Here is a 20,270-nt window from a genome sequence, read left to right on the forward strand (position 1 = left end):
CGCGCATGCGCGAGCAGAACATACTCTCCTCCCTCTACGTGTTTCATTTTGCTGTCCGTATCTTCCGAGTTCTTCCGCGCTGGTACCGATAACGTTCAGCTGAATTCTGGGCACAGATACGCGCAAAACTCAAATGGGCCGGGGACGTTTACTTGCCCACCTGATCACAGAGAGATTTTCGGCCTCGCCGTATCCTACTGCGCAGGCGCTAAAGCGCGTGCGTCACCCCACGAGTAGTCCCTTCTTTTCGGCTTTTCCCCCCCAGCAGGCACGGGAGATCAAGGGGACTAAAGAAAGGTGGCGTGCGCACGCGCGGCGGGCACTCTCCCTTTGGTGGCTATCTGGGGTAAGAGGGTGGCAGCGAGTGCAGGACAGGCAGCAGGCTAGCGCGTGCTCGCAGCGGCCCTACTTGGCTTCTCACTCTCAGTTGGGCCAGGCGCGGCGCGCGCAGTCGCCGTCTTCTTCTCCTCCTCCTCCTCTCCGCCCTCCCTTTTCCCGTCTCTTCCTTCTGTCAGCGGGAGGTCGTCGCCTCCCCCTCGCTCTGTGCGCTCACTGGGCCTCCCCGTTCGCCTCAATCGCCGCCGCTGCTGCCGCCGCCGCCTCCTCCTCTTCTTCCCCCTTTTCTTCAAATTTCTCCACCGTGTCGTCTTCCCGTGGCGGTTCTGCTGCTGCGATGCCGGAAAAGCGGCCCTTCGAGCGGCTCCCGACTGAAGTGCGCCCCATCAATTATGGGTTGTGTCTCAAGCCCGACCTTATCGACTTCACCTTCGAGGGAAAACTCGAGGCCGCCGTAGAGGTAACGAGGGCTGAGAGAGAGAGAGAAGGGGGGGGGAGAATGGGCGTGCCTGCGCATGTAAAGGCATATAGGTGACTGGTAGGGTGAGGGAGGTTTACCTGCTACTGTGTAGTGGAAGAGGGAGCAGGCCGGGAAGTGTGTGTGTGTGTTTGTGATATTGTGCATTAGGCAAAGGAGAGGGCAGGGAAGATAGGAATCGGGGCATGTACAAAGAAAGTGGCTTTTAGGGCCTTTGGGCTGGAGGGTAAGTTTGAACGTTGAGAAAGCCGGTGGCCTTTAGGTAGAAATGTGAGTGAAGAAGGCTGTATGGGAGAGAGGTGGTAGTGGTGATTAATTCTTGGCTTGGGGGTTGATGGCATGTGACTAAGAGCATATACGAAAAGAGTTTGGGGGTGAGTGAATAATGTATCAGGGTCGGAGGTGTACAGTAGTAGTTATTGGTAATACAGGGACAGGGGGCATCACTTTTATAAACGGGCGGGGATCGAGGAGGGTGGTGGCTGCAGTTCTTGTGAGATCTTGCAATATGTGTGTGTGCCTGTGCACGTATGGGGGTGGGCCTTTCTGAAGGAGGAAGAATCCCTGCCTGAAAGACAAGGAACTCTTTAGGGTTGTAGTTGTATTTTGAAAACATTGCTCACGTTTGTACGCTTGAATGGAGATGAATTAGATGTAAGATTTTTTGCAAAATTGGCGGGGGGAAGGGAAAGTTTAATCAAGGTTTGTGATTGTGAGTTTGTCTTAGGCTGGTTCTCTCTAGATTCTAGATAGGAGACATTCTGTTAATGTATCCTATTAAAAAAGCCCTTGTGGATATGGGGGTTAAATGAACCACAGCTAAACCCCTTTTACCTTTTTAAAATAAAATATTGTTATAAAGATACATGTGACATGCTTGTTTTAAGGTGTATGACATTTGTGCACTCAACTTTATACTTTATACAGATTGTAAAGTTATGCCATGTATATGAAGATTATATGCATGCATCTATTCTCAATTATGCCTCTTTTACACATGCATCCATATTTAGACTATGCAGTCTCACATTTCCCACCCAGCTGTCCTCTTGGCCTGACTATTGATTTCCCATTGCTCTTAGAAGCACAAGCAGCATATCTAAATAAAATTGTTTGGGTTGAGGATGACTAGAGTCCTAGGGTTCTGCATTCCATAGAAAACCACTGGCTACAAAATAGGGTAAATGAAAAATGTAGTTTCCTTTTCAGCAATTCTATTCAAATTAGTTGTTTTTCTGCTGATACAGTTCCAATGGTCTTGAACCAAGAAAAAGCAATTAGACTTTTTCTATTCTCCCAACAACCATTGCAGATTGTTGGTGTCCTGCTCCCATTATTAATTGGTCCTCTAACTAGCTGATTAGATTGTATGCTTGAGAAAGTATGAACATATAGTGGGAAATGAGTAATCAGCTGGCTGTTAGGAAAAAATGGGAGAGATTTCCCATAATTTCAAAGTTAAGATTATATAAAAAAATTATCTAATATAAAAATATGGTTTTCTTCAGAAATTTAATTTTGTTTTTTTAAAAGTCCTATGCTTGCGACAAACTCTTCTGCCTTAGACTTATAAGTAAAATCCTTTGAATTAATATATGGATTGAGATTTTTTGGTTCCTATCAGGTTGTGACTGATACATTACATAGGAAACAATTAGAATACCAAAAACTCTTAAAAGATGACTTTTAGAAAATTTATCAAGAAATAGGAGGAATGTTTTTCTTATTTTCACAAGTTTTTGGATAACACCTAAAATATAATTACAGTAGGTATGTAATTTGTGATAGGTTTCTGGATGTAGATAACCTGCTTATTAAGTATGATGGACAGCGTCTGTTTTTAATTACGCACAAAATCAGATCAAAGATAAAATACAGAATCAGAACCAAATTATGTGTTACAGACATATTGATCCATAATTACAACTGATATCTTAACAAGATCTAGGATTTCAAACTGGGTTATTACCTTAAAACCATAATTAATTCAGAGGTCCTATTTGCACATTATGTTGAACCCAAACCATGCACAACAGACTAATCATTGTTCCTGAATTAATCCAAATGCTGAATTAATCCAATTGCAATCCTTTATAATGCACTAGGCTATAAATTAACTTCATGAGCAGGAATAGTATGTCATACTACTGTACTCCAGACTACGTATAATTATTTCATGCTACATGTCATAACTATTCAAAATGCTTCAATACTAGGAAATATCTGAAGACCAGGTAATAAGAATTAGATGACATAAACTTGATATCAGTATTCCAGTATTTTGGAGGCTGCCACAAAGAGGAGGGAGTCAGCTTATTTTCCAAAGCACCAGAAGGCAAGACAAGAAACAATGGATGGAAACTAATCAAGGAGAAGCAACCTGGAATTAAGTAAAAACGTCCTAACAGTGAGGATAATTAACCAATGGAACAGCTTGTCTTCAGAAGTTGTGGATGCTTCATCTTGGAAGTTTAGTCAGTCACTTGTCTGAAATAGTATAGGATCTCCTGCCTGAGCAGGAGGTTGATTAGAAGATCTCAAAGTCCCTTCCAGCTATATTCTGATTGATTGACTACAATGTCCTATTTGTTGTCTGACACCTTTAAAACTTCTGATAGTTTCCCATTATTCACTGTTGCTAAAAATACAATAACATATATTAAACATGGCAAAAATTATCCAATGTACTATGATGTAGAATTGGTAATCATTATTGCAGTTTTAAATATAATGCAATTTAATATGTGCAAAATCTCTTTAATGGAGAAAATATGTTTTCAAGACATGTGTGTTAAAATTATTTAGATAAAAGCAATCTATCTCTCAGTGACATCCAGACTTTTTTTGGTATATTTTGACGGAAAAGGAGATATTTTTGCTATAATTTATTGTATACCTTCTGTTTTGGAGAGTTTGAAGAAAATTTTGGCACATAAAGATTAATGCATACTGTGAGATGACCAGTTCTATAAATACTATGAAATACTGTCATTAATTTGGAAGCATGGTTGGCATTCTTAGTTGGAGTATGCACTATGTACTCCTTATAAATGAAGAGAAAGAAGTGCATGCTCCAACTAAGAATGCCATGAATGCTTCCAAATTAATTACAATTTGTATGTTAAAAATGGAGGTATGAGGGAAGAAATAGGTTTCAAGTGCAGTGTCAAAATTAGTAAGGAAGATCACTTGCAAATGTCAGTTAAATTGTGTTAGAGTTAAGATTAAGATCCTATGCCTCTTGCTTTATATAGTGTAACTGATACAGGTAATCCTCGACTTACAACTGTTTATTTAGTGTATGTTTAAAGTTACAACAGAACTGAAAAAAGTGACTTATGACTGTTTAACACTTACAACCATTGCAGCATCCCCAGAGTCAAGTGATCAAAATTCAGATGCTTGGCAACTGATTCATATATATGATGATTGCTTTGCTGTGTGGACATATGATCTCCCCTTTTGAGTCCTTCTAACAAGTCAATGGAGGAACCAGATTTATTTAACTGTGTTATTAACTTAACAACTGTAATGATTCACTAAACAACTTTGACAGAAAGGTTGTAAAATGGGGTAAAGCTTAACAAATGCTTCACTTAGCAACATAAATTTTGGTCGTAAGTTAAGAACTACCCGTATATGTAATAATTTAAAATATCTGGAGAATGTGACTGATAACATATTTAAAATAAGCTTTATAGATCCTGTGACTTCATTTTCTACTTTTGAGTAACATGGAAACAAATATGCCTTCAGCATCTTAAGGTTAATTTTGTTTATCTCTAAAATGTGGATGATGCTTTGGGAGTAAAACACTCTTCACATGACCAGAAACAACATGAAATCACTCACCCAGCTTTGCGGGGAGAGTAAGTGCTAGGTGGGTGATTTCATGGTGCTTCTGCTCATGTGCAGTGTGCTTCCCTCCAAAGCTGGATGGGTTATTTCATGTAGTTTTTGTTCATGTGCAGAGTGCTTTCTTGGTGTTTCTAGTCATATGCAGAGTGTTTCTCCCAAAGCCAGATGGGTGATTTCATTGTATTTGTGCTCATGTGCCTTTCCCCCAAAGCTGGGTGGGTGATTTCATATTGTTTATGTGTAGAATGCCTTTGGACAGAGCATTGTAGCAGCATTCCCCAAAGCTGACACTGATCCTTTGCAAAGAGTAAAAAAAAAAAGCCAGGTTTTTCTTTCAGTTTGGACTCTAAACTTTCCTGTCCACACAGCCCCATTTCCATGGTGCAACAGACCTGCAGCTAAATGCATTTGCAAACATTGCAGTCTGTTTGATGGGCAAGGATTTGAATGCAGCTCAAAACAAGCCATTTTAGTTTTTAAAAAGCTGACATCCTATTCCATTTCTTCCCAAAGCTATCCTTATTTTCTGAGCAAGACACCCTCAAAGATTAAGCAATGTGACTTATAAAAAACAACAACCTTGCAGATCGAGGGCAGTGGCTACACACGCACCCACACCCACACACTCATTGCTTCTCATAGCACTCTCCACTCTACTTCACAAAATAGGAAGCACTACCCTGACATACTGCTACAGCTGAACTGGCCATTTGTCCCCATAGCAAATTTCCAGTGTTGAGATTTCCTGCAATGAGATGGTGGCAGTGAGTTGTCAGAGGGGACTTGGTGATGGTGAGAAGGCTGCCCCCAGCTGCCTGTGCCAAGTTAGTGCCATCAAATCATCCTAGACCCACATTGAATATGTTCATCACATTCAGTTATTTATAAAAATAATAAAGATGGGATACAAATAGCTAAATAAAAATTTAAAATAATTTGATACTCATGTACAATATAAAACTTTAGTAAACTGTATGTTACAAAGGTTTGTAAAGTTTATATGCTTTGCAGGCACATTCATATGGAGATAAGAATAGTAGCTTACAAGGCAGTACCATAAGACTGCAATAATATGGCTATGTTAAGTATTAAAAAGGACTTTAATTATATACTTCTATACTTCTGTGCGTTATGAAGCTGTTCTCGCAGTAGCTTTGCATAATCCTAGTATATTAGAATATTGTTTCATATTGAAGTTGTAATGTTTTATTAGCTGGGAGCTTGTATCTAATAAAAAAACGTCATCCACTGTTTGCCACAGGATTCTTATTTTGTATGATTTCTTACTTCGTTAGATTTTAACTTCTATAATGGTTTAATGGTTTAGTAGTACTTAAAATCAAATACATTTGGAGAGAGCTAGTGAACTGTTTATGAAGTTCCAATTCCAAATGTACATTAATCTCAGAAGAAATCTTCAAGAGGAAAATAGAATTACAGGCAACCTACTTGAGAAATTGTGAAAACTATTACTGAAGAGAAAGAATATTAGCAAATTCAATAGTTCTGAAATAATTTTTTAAATAAAATTTAAAATGAATGTGAAAATAGTTATTTCTTATACAAAATATGGCAACAAGTTAAAACCTTGATTTGCAAACAGTATTGAATCTTTGAAACAATAATGACTGAGTGCTTCAGTCTTAAAGACCCTGAAATGGATGTTTTAAGCTTAGAAAACCTGAAATCAGGAATAAGAAGAAGAATTGCAGTTTTTATACTGAAGCTGGTATAAAATATTTTTCCACTTGCTAGTTAAAAGAAGCCAATGTCACATAATAGACTTTGCTTGGAAAGATTGGACTATAAATATTTGCTGAACTGTGAAACCAAGTTTGGTAAAATATAGTAATATTGCTCCTTGGATACATGCTGTCTAAAGCTTATAGGAACTGTGGAATTTAAAGAATAATTGAAGACTGCCATTTGAGTTAATCATTGAAGAAGCAATTTCAGTATTACCTTTTAAAATACTTTTTAAATTAATGAAACTAATTTTAAATATCTTTTAGCTATTTTTTTATAGGTATCAAACAGCCATAATAGTATTCATGTGACCTGATCCAATTTTACAAGTATTTTTATCCTGTTAAGTAAATTAAATGATTGTTAAGTAAATCCAGTTTTCTGCTTTGTCTTTGCTTGCTGGAAGCTGGCTGGGAAGATCCCAAATCATGATCATGTGACTGCAGGACACTGCAACCATTGTAAAATGCAAGCTGGTTACCAAGCACCCAAATCACAATCATATGAACACAGGGGTGATGCAATGGTCATAATTGTAAGGATCGATTATAAATCAATTTTTGCCAGCACTAGTAATTTCAAACCATCATTAAACAAATTCAGACTCGACTAATGATTATAATTGAATACAAAATTTCCCTTGCTAGGCAAAACAGTTGTTAAATAGTTTTGTCCTGTTTTACATTTTTTCTTGTCACAATTGTTAGCTGAGTCACTGTAGTTGTTAAGAAACATGGTTGCAAAAAGAATCTAACTTCCCTATTGATTTTGCTCATCAGAAATTTGCAAAAGGTGATCACATGACCCTGGCATACTGCAGTGGTCAGGCCAGTTGCCAATGATTCAAATTTTGATCACATTACCATGGAAATGCTGTAATGGTTGTAACTAAAAAATGGTCATAAATCATTATAATTTTGAATGGTCATTAAATGAATGGCTGTATGTTGAGTACTTCCTGTACTATAGTCATAAGTCAGTGAATTGGAATAGCAATTGGAATGTATTTTAAGACCAAATGTATCAATTTTTGAGTTGCTTTTCTTGCTTCTGGCAATTCTCCTGTGTTCATAACAATTCACAGCACAGGAACGTTTTTGTGATGAACAAATACTTAATTTTAATTGAAAATGCAGCAAGTTTATATACTTTCACTTTAATATTTCTTTTAATTGTCTTCATTTGGTTCATGTATGGACAAGATTCAATGTAATTTATTTTTAATAATTAACATGTTCAGTAGTGACTGCTAGCTACCTTATTCCTGTAGCTCTGTATTGTCAATAGTTACAGCTGACTTTAGTTTTAGACTGTTTTAAAGTTCTTTGCCAGGGATCACTGTTTCCCATTAAGAAAAAAAAACATTTTTAAAAAATATGATTCTTTTAGTTCGTTTCTGGTTGATGTGAATGAAATTTATTGACTAATGACTAATGCCTTAAACATAGTGTTCGTTAATAAGAAACATAAGTTACAGGGAGGGATCAATAGGTATAATAAATAATAACTGTAAATGTACTGTCTAAACTCATTTCTTTGTTGGAAAGGGGAAAGACAACAATGCGTTGCTAGTACATAAGGTGAAAGAATCTAAAAACATTGTTCAACTTGTGGATAGCTGTTAGATTAAAATCATTTCCTAATTAAGTGATACTATATGCTTTGCAGCATGCTACATTGTTTAGTGGTATTTCCACCTTAGTAAGTCAGTGATCCCATTGTCAGATCAACAAACTTCTTGGAAGTAATTTTGTACTTCAACTTCAGGAATGCTTTTGTGAGAAATTTATAGAAAAATTCTTATCTCAGCAAGATTGCCTTTTGACTCTGCCTTATTTTTGTGTAAAGAATTGTAAAAACACATACTCAGTTCTGTTCATAATGCCATCAATTATTTTCACATATAGTCAAAAAATTCTGATTCCCATTTGTTGACAAGCAATATGTTTATTTTTTCTGGACAAATGTAGACATGTTTGTAATAGCCTTTTGAATTGAGGAATGGGTAATCAAGTAGGAGGTAAAACTAGGGGATTTGATAATTGAATAACTGTTTTAATGAATAGTATACAAATGCTTTAACTATTTTTATTGGGAGTTGCACTGAATGCTTTATATATAGATTGCATTATAATTAAAACTATTAGTTCATTTAAAGCGGGGGTCCCCAAATCCTGAGTTGTGGCCTGGTACTGTGCCGTGGCATGTTCTGAACCAAGGCACACAAGTGATAGATGAGCGCACATGCAGATTCATTTGTGCTAGTGAGGAGCATTTGTGTGTGCACATGCTTCCCACTCATGCAGATGGAGCTGTGCATGCAAATGTGTGTGCTGCTAATACGGAACCATTTCCTCTCCCCCCCCCCCGTACCCCCTGCCAGTCCGCAAAGCCGGAAAGGTTGGGGACCACTGTTTTAAAAAATATTATAGTTCTTGGTAAAAGGTTGCATTCTGAAATAATTAATAGCCTATTCTAAATAGTTAATAATAATTAAAGTAAAAAAAGAAATCTGTTACTCATGGAAAAGAGTTACACACTACCATATATCTAATGGTTTTAAAAGGTTTAGGAGCAGAAAATGTGGTTATGTCAGGTGGAATTTTAAAGAATATTTTATACAACGTCAGTAACAATTAAATGGAAAGCCAGAATGCTAAGTCTCTCATGTATTTTTTATTTCTAAAAATGTCTCTACCTTGCATAATTTAATTTACAAGTCCATCATCATCAGAGTTGGAAGGTACTTTGGAGGTCTTCTAATACAACCCCTGCTCAAGCAGGAGCCCCTATATAATTTCAGGCAAACGGATGTCCAGTCTCTTCTTAAAAGCCACTAGTAATGGAGGATCCACATCTTCTGAAAGCAAGCTGTTCCATTAGTTTGATTGTTCTCCCCATCAGGAAATTTCTCCTTAGTTTTAGGTTCCTGTCTCCTTGATTAGCTTCCATCCCTTGCTTCTTGTCTTGCTTCCTGGTGCTTGGAAAATTGGTTGATACTGATTGATATCAAATATTGGAAAACTGCTGTCTTTCATTACTAGTCTTTCTTTCCACTAGACTAGACATAACCAATTTCTGCAGCCATTCTTTGTATGTTTAACCCTCTACACCCTACTCTTCTTAATTGTTCTCTGCATTTTTTCCAGATTCTCTACAACTTTTTATATTGTGACCAAAATTGGGTGTGGTATTCCAAGTGTGATCTTATCAAGCCTTATAAGGTTATTTTGAGTAAAATGGAATGAGATACTACAGAATTTGTCTTTAGCTTCATGGGGAAAGTTTTCTTCCATATCAGTATAGAAGAAAAATCATTTTTAAATTAGAAGAGACCACATTTTTTCTATATTGAGAGTATAGGAGGAACAAGACCCAACAGTGATATGCTTTTTATTTTTGAAGCAGACTGAGTTAATCTGCAATTGTAAGACATGTGTTCTTGTATTTATTATGTTCAGAAAAGTTGTTCTTATTGCTATTTTGAAAAATGTCTTTTGCCCAAAAGGTCAGATCTTGAAAGAACTTTTAAAAATTATTTTCCAGAATCTTATTATTTTCTTATTTGGGTGAAGAATATCTGCTATACTTAATTCTAAGTTTAACCTGCCTTTGTTGCTTTTTATAGCATTTTTGTATAATATCTGCTAGTTTATGTATTTTAATGATTAGGAGGCTTTGTTTATTTGTTTGACGACATCATCATGAAAAATATTTTTGACTAAATATACAATATAATTCTAGTTTGGCCAAATATGAAAAACCTAAAAAAAAATTTAAAAAGTTTTTTTTCCACAACTTTGAATTCTAGTTTTGCAAATTACAGTAACTAGAACTGTAGCTGGATCTAATAAACAATGCATAATTGGTGCAGCCAATGCACCAATTATATGCACAATATACATTTGCACTTATTTTCTGAGTTAGTTTTAATGCAAACTGGAAAACCAATTTTGAAACTGTGGTGATATTCAAAATTCTTGTTAACCTTCAGAGGCTCAGTTATTCAAAGAAAATAAGTCAGACTTTTACTAGAAACTGATAATTGAGCAGTTCTGGCTTTTGGAATTTCAGCTGTATCCATTTGGTTTTAGTTGTTTGGGAAAGGACACCATGGTATTTTAAGTATTCATGCACATCCTGTCTACCTACATTATTATAGATTTGCCTGTTAGATAACTGAATTTCAGATATCAACAATCTTACAATTAGCCAAACCCACTAAGCAGTTTTTGAGATTTAAAAACAAGTTGTATAGAAGTTGATTCTGACAGACTATTAATTTTTTAATGCACCTGCTGAGTCATATTATTCTCCTGCAAAGAATTAACAGTTAAGTCTTGAGACAGGAAGGGTGTTGCTATATATTATATTAACAGATTTTACTTGTCTAATGTAATCCATACTGATCAGTGAAAAAATGTGGTTGTCTAGATAAGGCCTAAAAATTATTGTAATGGCTGGCATTGACTCACAGAAGTAATTTGACAAAGCTGTTTTCACTTTCATGTTCTTGAGTCAGAATACAAATATATTATATCTTAGCTTTGTTTGAATAAATACAGTTCCATTATAGCAGTTTGTGTGTTTGACTGGCTTTGACAATGAAGTTCTTCTGGGCAATGCATGGGATAAAATGCTCATCTAATTGATCTTTCCTCCTTTCTGGGAATTTATGTACAGCTTTTTCTGCTAGATTTCTATCCACAAGAACCAGACATATTTTGAATAATGCTTTATGAATGAAGTTGTATGTGGAAAGAGCTTCAGAGATCATAATCAGTAGTTTGATATAGGTCTGGAAAAAATGGTTTAGAAAGGAATTTTTTAAACTTGAATTATCCGGAATTCTAGGATTCCTTGAGGACTTGAATTGAGTTTTGTGGGATAAAGGCAAGAAACAACAATAACAACAACAAAAACATATCTCTGTAAAGGACTAGGGGGAAATAAATCTTTCTACAAGGGATGAAGAAGAAAAAAATAAAATTCTCTTCCACAAAGGATTAAATCTTAGTCTGTTCCCTTTCTCATCCACGCTGCATAGAGAGTCCAGGAATGGGTTAAGCTCCTCCTTCTGACATTATAGACCTGAGTCTGCCACTATAAAAAGTCAGCCTCTTTCTGTCCCACCCATCTTTTGGCTCAGCTTCTCGTCTGAGAGCACAGTCTCTGGAAGAAGTGCTTTTAAACAGCTAAAGGAAAAGTTTGAATTCAAAGAGACAGGAATAAATTTAAAATCCAGTTTGGTAGAGCTCTGTCTCCAGGAGATGGGGGATTAGCTCTCCTGTATCACAGAGGCTTCAGCCCCACTTTGCAAGGACTGCGGACCCTGGGAATGTTTGGAGGAACCTCTCACGTAGCCCCACTGATCGCAACCTTGTTGTTGCTGCCTCTGGCCCAGCCGCTTTACAGCTACTTCCGGAGCTTTGTTCCTGCTGCTTCTCAGCTGTTCTGGCTTAATTCGATCACTCAGGGCCTGGTAAGAGCCTAAGGAGTGAAGATGGTGGCTAGGCCACCCCACATGGTGGGCGGCCATTTTAGAATTGCTGGGTGGCCATTTTGTTTTGGGGGAAAGTGCTTCCCACAGTCTCCTGACTTGCCTGACCTAGGAAATGGGCAGCACCTACGTGGGGGAAGCTCACAGAACCCTTGGTGTCTCCTCTGTTAGCCAGATGGAGAGGGAAGTCCTCCAACCTGGCCCCAAAGGACTGCAAGACTTCCAAGATTCCCAAGCCCCTTTGAGGAAAAAGACAAGACAAAGAGGCCTTTCAACAGAGAGGCTGCTGCAAAAATCAGAGTCAAAGCCCTAGCTCCCAGAAAGACTTCAAAATCGGAGCTTAGGGCTGAGAAGAGAAGGCACGCGGCATTTGAGGAACAATTTGGCTACACAATTGGCAATCTGACTCCCGCTGTAAATGGAAGTTGGCATCAACTCCATCCACAGGCAATAAGCTATTTGGTGATGGCCTTGAACCATACTTGACAGTAACCAAGGACAAGAAGGTCCTCTCTTCGGTGGGGAAAAGGTAGAAGTATTTCCCTGGGCCATACTTTCGCCCCTCTTCTTTCAGACCTGAAACCAGCTCTTGGTTCTCTAGAGGTCAGAGTTCCTTTCTTGCTAGCCAAGAACAGCATCCTGAAGCTTCCGGCAGGCAGCAACAGGCCCCCGGTAAATGGCCCATCTCCCCCCTCCCATTGGAGGCTGTTTGGCTTTCTTTGCCTCCAGTTGGGTGGAGTCTACATCGGATGCCTGGGTTCTTGAGAGGGTGAGGTCGGGCCTCCAACTGGAGTTTCTTTCCCCACCTCCACGATGGTTTGTTTGCTGCCTCACTTCCAGGGACCACTCTAAACGGGCCCTTACAGAATTGGCAATCCAACATCTTGTTGACATACGAGCTGTTCAACCGGTTCCTGAGGGTCAACAAGGGAAGGCTTCTATTCTTTCCTCTTCGTGATCCCAAAGGCCTCTGGGTGGTGGTGAGCCATCTTGGACCCTAAATTCTTAAATAAATTTATCCCATACAGGTGTTTTAAGATGCAGACCTTGCATTCTATCCTTGAGAGCATTTGAGAGGGCGACCTCCTCTCCTCCATAGACCTCATGGAGGCTTATCTCCACATTCCTGTCTGGCCTCAACATTGCCAGTTTCTCTGTTTTTGTTATCAGAATGACCATTTCCATTACTAGGCTTTACCCTTTGGTCTCTCGTCGGCCCCAAGGGTCTTCACGAAAGTCTTGGCAGCTTTGGCAGCTACGCTTCGTGCCATACCAGTGAGGGTCCAGTGCTACCTGGACAACATACTCATCCAATCGCAGTCAACCTACTCGGCCCATTGCAACCTTCATATCACATTGCAGAGCCTAAGAGACCACGGGTTTTTGATCAACCAAAAGAAAAATCCCAGACTCTAGAGAGGGTCTTTCCTTCAAGAAGTCAGAAAGGATCTGGCTCACCACAGATGCCAGTCTCCACAGCTGTGGAGCCCATCTGGAGGAGGAAATAGCCCAGGGGTGTTGGTCACAGTCAAAAAGGATGTGCCCCATAAATTGGCTGGAACTCAGTGCTATTTTCTTAGCCCTGAAACACTTCTGAAACAGGGTGGCTGGTTACCATGTGTTAGTCATGACAGACAATGTGGCTGCAAAGGCCCATGTCAACAGGCAAGGGGGGACCAGGTCCAGGGCCTTGATGAGAAAGGCAGAGTGTCTGGGGAGGTGGGCGGAGAAACACCTCCTTTCCATCAGGGTGGACCATATATCGGGAGTCGACAATGTTCAGCTGACTGGTTGAGTCAGTCCATAGTAGACCAGGCAGAGTGGAGTCTACACCCCTCTCTGCCCTCCAGCCGTAGACCTCTTTGCCCAATTGGGCAGGTTCTTCACCAGGTTTCTGACCCGGGGAGCAGAGGGGACCAATGCACTTTGGAGTGTCTGGCTCCGGGTCTCCTCTATGCCTTTCCCCCTCTTTTCATTATTCCGGCTGTAATTTGGAAATTGTTCGAGGAAAAGGCAGACCTAATTCTCCTGGCGCCCCAGTGGCTCAGGAAACCCTGGTTCGCAGATCTAGTGAACCTGACTGTGGCTCAGCCATGGAAGATCTCAGCATCCAAGATCTCCCTATATCAGAGGGCATTACTTCACCTGAACTCCCAGTGGTTCAGCTTAACTGTTTGATGCTTGAATGGCAATCTATGAGGGCTTCCAACTTTCCTGAAAGGGTAATCAACACCATTCAAGCTTCCTGAAAGCCATCTACCACGCACATCTACAATGCGACTTGGAGGGTATTCTGCTCCTGGTGAATACCTTTGGCCAGAGATCCCTCTTCTGCTTCTGTGGCAGAGGTTCTAATGTTCCTAGAAGAGACTTAGACAAGGCACTGGCCCCTAACACGCTTTACCGCCAGGTACCGCTCTCTCCCCTGTTCTATCCTGGGAGAGATATGCTTCTTTGTCCCATCACCCTTCAGTGCACAGGTTCCTAAGGGGGGGATCTAACCTTTGACCCCCTGTTTTACATAGGTTTCCCACTTGGGATTTACCTAAAGTGTTACAAGCTCTAACAAGGCCCCCCTTTGAGCCCCTCAGATCTGTATCTCTACAAATGCTGTCCCTCAAGGTAGCATTTTTAGTAGCCATTACCTCAGCCAGGAGAGTGTCCGAATTAGCATAGGACCTGTGTCTTTTCCATCAGAACAGGCTAGTTCTTAGGTTAGACCCCACATTTGTCCCTAAAATAATCGTGTAGTCTCACTGGGCGCAAGATGTTTTGTTGCCAAACTTTTGCCCCAGACCACAACATGAATTGGAACATAGGTGGCATACTCTGGATGTGAGGCGGGCCCTTCGGATTTACATCGAACGGGCGGTCTTTCAAAAATCTGAAGCCATGTTTGTGTTGTTCCATCCCTTTACCCTGGGGAACAAGGTGACTGCATCGACAATTGGTAGGTGGATTAGAGCTTGTATATCCAAGGCATACCAAACCTTGTCCATGCTGATTCCCAAACACGTCACGGCCCACTCCACTAGGAGTGCCACTACTTCAGTTGCCTGGTCTATTCAAGCATCGCTGGAGGAGATCTGCAGAGTGGCTACTTGGGCTTTGCCTTTGCCATTTATACGGCATTATCACCTGGATTCATTTGCTTCAGCCCAGGCATTGTTTGGTCGGAGGGTGCTTCAGTGGGTAGTTCCTCAGTCAGAGTGACTAACCAATCATGGGCCCTCCCATGGACATGCGCAGGCTTTGGTATGTCCCATTCCTGGACTCTCGATGCAGCGTGGATGAAAATGGGTGTTGGTATAGTTACCTGAGAACGCCCTTTCTATCTATGCTGCAAGAGAGTTCAGCCCCACCCTATATGTCTGGTTATGATGGTTGGGGAGGGGTGAAATTAATTTCTTGTTTATTTTCCAGAGACATATTACGTCTGTCAGGTATCCTTGCCTAAAAAATGGGTGGGCCAGCCAGAGGTTGGCTTTTTATAGTGGCAGATTCAGCTCTATGACATCAGAAGGAGGAGCATAACCCATTCCTGGACTCTCTTGTAGCGTAGATAGGGTGTTCTCAGGTAATTATACCAACACCCATTCTCCTCTTCTGAAGAATTTTTTCTTGTTCCTCTTGGTTCCTAAATTGGCATTCAGAAACCGCTTCTCTTGATCAGGTATTCCTATTTTATTTTATTTTGTAAAAAAAAAAAAAAACAGGTTCAATAATTTTTTTTTTTTAAAGAAACAGGTTTGGTGGCCCAAAACATTTGAAAATCTGTGATTTTCAGATATGTACAAGAATCTTCTGCTGTACACCTGCTAGAATCATAGCCATTTTGTTGTGGCCTAGTTCACAATACTATAGTGATCAATATTTGGAAGGCTGCTACGTAGCTGGAAAAGTTGTTTTCTAAGAATAATCACAAAAGAATGACGTAAAAGAAAAGGGTTTTAATTGCAATAAAATTAGTAAAGTTAATATAAATGTTTTAATTCTTTACTCCTATTTAATATACTCTTGCAAACATATATTCAACATTTAGCATATATAAAACATATTTTATTCATCAATAGAAGTTTTAATCATTTGGAATGTTATGGGCCTCATGGGCTATTTTTTATGTTTTTAGTTTCAAGGTTTTATGATAATTTTATAGAGTTGAATAATCTGAGCCCCTTTAGATTCCTCTCTGAAACCAATATCCAGTCTGACTATATACCAATTCCATGTTTAATTATTACAGTTATTTGTTTCATCTAATCATTATGACTTTAGGTGATTCACAACAAAATTAAAAACCAAATATACAAATAAATATTAAGACTAACATTAGAAAATTAAAAATTACAAAAAACATTAAAAAACAATTAAAAGGTCATTATGCAAAGAGGAGACATTAATATTTTTATTAGTGACCATTCAAAAATATGATGGTAATAAAAAATCATTTTCCAACTAAATTTTGTATGCCTGACAAAAAAATCCCAATAGAGAGTAATGCTGGCATAGTTGTATGAGAAATTTATTTGAATGAGAAGGCAGCAACCAGGGATCTTAGCAATCTTCAGTCTTTCTCATTCTTTCTCACATACATACAAGTTTATTTAGCAGTAATTTTGCTTAGCACTTTATTGTTGGAACAGAACTTGTTGCTAAGTGAAAAGTGGGTGTAATATAATGGACTTGTGACTTCAATTCGAGGAAGAGATGGCAGTCATAGCTAGTTGTGCACTAGGTTACTTGAGAGACCATCTCTTCCCACTAAGATTGGCCCATACCACTTGTGCCAGCAGAGAAAGTATGTTACAGCCCCTATCAGTCTGATTATTCTGACTGGCAGGTCCAGGAGAAGGGCCTTTTCTGCTTTTGTTTCTGCTCTCTGGAACATCTTGCCCTCCGATGTGAGGCTGGCCCCAACCCTCCTGCCTTTTTGTAAGGGCCTAAAGACCTGCTCTGCCAGTTGACTTGGGGCCCCAGTGGGGAACATATTATATTAGAAGTTATTATAAAACATGTTTGTTCGACTTTTTGGTTTGCTTGAACCAAAGTGCATTGAATAAAGAGAATTGTCTTTGACCACATATAAAATATAGTGTTAATGTATATGAAATTACATAATAATATTAAAAGTTTACAATCTTGTAGAGCAGCATTAGTAGCTGTACGAACCTCTTGTGGCTTGCCGGCTATAGGTTGGACACATCTACTGTAGAATATCTTGAGAGATTATTCTAGCAAATTACTGAACCTGATAGGATCTGTCCAAAAGTTTTTAAAAATACTCAAATAGGAAATTGCTGATCTAGCCAAAAAATATGAAATTTGTGACTCAGTGTTGGCATTCTTGGAGAGCGGTTTTATGGAGAGATTAACCAGGCAAAAGTCTGTTTCAAGAAAAGTAGAGCCGGTAGCCAGAAAGGGACTACCCACATAGAAGACCAAACCCTACTGAAGAAAAAGCAGCATGGATTCCACAAAAGTAAATCTTCCTCATTATCCCTAGAGAAACACAGATAATTATGACTTTGGAGAAACTATGTACAAATGGTTACAAAAACAAATGCATGCTTTAAGCCCAGGAAACCAAAAAAGCAATAAAAAGAAGCTCAGACTGGCTTCACCCAAATTCATTAGAGTATAAGAGACAATGTAAGAGAGAATGAGAATAGAAAACACACCCAGAGTTTTCAAAATTTTGTTGCTACAGCCTAGGCTGGTAACTTATAATTCTTGATCTACCTTAAAGTGAGGGTAGCAGCCTTTTCTCATTTTTGAGAAGATCAGCCAGCAAGTGGGATGCACATAATGTTGGCATTATTGAAGAGCAGTTTTTTGACAATTCAAGCATATAAAGTTTATTATGAAATGATGAGTTGCGGGTCCCAGTGCCGGGATGAATCAGCTGACGACCTGCACCCAGACAGACTGTCTGGGTGGGCTCCTCTTGATGGCAAAGATGACAGACACAAAGGTTTCTTTTGGTGAGAGGAAAAGAGCCCAGAGCAAACTTTGCCCTCTCTTTATTGTGCAGCAAGCAGGGGTGGGTTTAGGTTACATGAGGTTAGACAGGAACAGGAAACACTGCCATATATGGTTAATCCTTATGCTATAGCTGACTCAGGATTTTGTACAGGAACAGGAAACATTGCCATATATGGTTAATCCTAAGTGACTCAGGTTTTACACGTAGCTGTTCCTATAGTGTCACCCTATATATGTATTGTATGTGTATTGGGTTGTCTGTGTACGTGACTTCCTACTGATGTGTCATATCGCAACATCTCCTCTGTTTTTATCTTGTTTTTAGGGCTATTTACTCACCTATCCTCACTGTTATGTCCAGTCTAGGTCCTCCGACTCATCCTGTCATAGGTTCATGAGAATTCGTGGTTCCCTTTGGCAGCATCTTTGGTGAACTCGTTATCAGAGTCATCGGAATCTGAGGAGAATTGCAAGAGGGCCTTTTTCTCTATTAGCGCATTAATTTGTTTTTGTTTTGAGTATAAATCCAAATCAATTTGGCCAAATTTTCTTTTAAGGATTTCTAAGAATTTACCTATCACACATGGTCCAATGGTACATGCCAACAAGAGAAGGATAAGTGGACCAGCTATAGCAGATAACAATGTTGTTAACCATGGGGAAAGGTTAAATAGTCCTTGATACCAAGTATGTTGTGAAGTTCGCTCCTTTCTCTTAATTTTAATCTGGTGTCTAGTTCTTTCATGGAATCTAGGACAACTCCTGAGCTATCAGCATAGAAACAACACTCTTCTTTAAGAGCAGCACATAGTCCCCCTTGTTTCAAAAACAAGAGGTCTAGGCCTCTGCGGTTTTGTAAGACCACCTCAGATAAAGAGGTAAGAGAAGTTTGCAAGGCAAGAATGGATTTTTCGACCCTTCTAAGATCTTCATCTATGGTGGCACTTAACTGGCGAAGATGCTGATCAGAAGTAACAAGGCCAGCTATACCTGTGGTCCGTCCCAGAAGCCCCCAATCCCAGCAGTACAGTTAGCATCAAAGCAGTTACTACTTCTTTTTGCCCTAAGGTTATATTGTCTAGGTTCTAGTAAAGAAACAAAATCTTCTGAGTTATATACATCAATTTTGGGAAACAATTGTACCTGAATACAAAATGATTTTTTTGTCAATAATACATAATCATTTCAGCAAAGTCAAAATGTAATTTGGGGAAATAGGAAGAAATCATGGTGTAATTAGTTGTAGAGTTGAGTATTTGTCCATAAGCGTCCTGATGACCCATGTGATGTTGTGTGGTTTGTGGGCGTTAAGGCTGGTGGATGTCCCATCAGTCCAGCGAAACGAACAGCCAAGCAGGAAGAAGAGGAGTGCTGTCATCTTTTTTCGGATGATGGCTCCGCTGGTTGTGGGCGGTGATATGGGCGGACACACCTTGCAGGAACCCAAAGAGTTCTGTCAGGAAGCTGGATTGCTGCGTAGCCTCGACCCCAGGTGATCAATTCGGCAGGTCCTTTCCACGCAGGATCAGGTAACTGTCTATAATAGACTAGTGGTCTCAAGTGGGAACAGGTGGTTTAGTAAAGTGTCGAGATGCAGCAGACAGGGAGGGGTGCCAGTGAGATTGAGGAAGTTAGCGTATACAGACAAACATTTAACACATTTTGTAATACTGGGAGGCTAGGGGGCCTTTAAGGCCTTTTGACCCCATGTATCGTTGCAATGCCAATTTTAAGGTTTGATGAGCCCTTTCAACAATAGCTTGCCCCTGGCTATTGTAGGCAATCCCAAACTTGTGGATAATGGACCAGTGATAGCAGAACTCAGAGAATTGAGAGCTGATATAGGCTGGTCCATTATCTGTTTTTAGAATTTTTGGCGGTCCCAGTACTACGAAGGTCCGAATACAATCATTGATAACATGCTTTGACGTTTCTCCCCTTTGAGGGGTGACCATGATGAACCCTGAATAGGTGTCAATAGACACGTGAAGGTATTTCCAGGGTGCAAAAAGTGAGAATTGAGTGACATCCATTTGCCATGTCTCACAAGCCTCTATGCCCCTGGGATTAATCCCTTGAGGAAAAGTTTTTGCTTGCAAACTGCAGAGAAATGCCAAATTGTTTAACCAGAGCCTTTTTGTTTTGATGAAAATAACTATGACTTTCCCCTGCTGATAGAGGGGAGGTTGAGGCATCTTAATACTGATTGGAAGTATTTTACAAGCAGTATCAGCTACCTGGTTCCCTTCAGAAAGGAAACCTGGGAGATGTTGATGACTACGTATGTGGGCTACGAATAGAGAATGGGTCCTAGATTGAATGAGCATTTGCAGCTGAAGCAACAGTGTCATTAATGATGGTTGTATAGAA

The 20,270-nt window shown here is 39.5% G+C and overlaps 1 protein-coding gene across 1 annotated transcript in view; it reads left to right on the forward strand.

The window, feature by feature from the left end:
- Positions 1-9: 9 nt before the first annotated feature.
- NPEPPS (aminopeptidase puromycin sensitive) overlaps positions 10-20,270 on the forward strand; it is a 112,745-nt gene continuing 92,484 nt past the window's right edge. Inside the window, 1 exon segment of the mRNA XM_026710876.2 lies at positions 10-796. Within this exon segment, the coding sequence (XP_026566661.2) occupies positions 134-796 (663 nt within the window). The 5' untranslated portion in view covers positions 10-133.

Source organism: Pseudonaja textilis, chromosome Z (assembly GCF_049901715.1).
Source record: "Pseudonaja textilis isolate UNSWEBS1 chromosome Z, rPseTex1.2, whole genome shotgun sequence".
Classification (NCBI taxonomy): Eukaryota; Metazoa; Chordata; class Lepidosauria; order Squamata; family Elapidae; genus Pseudonaja; species Pseudonaja textilis.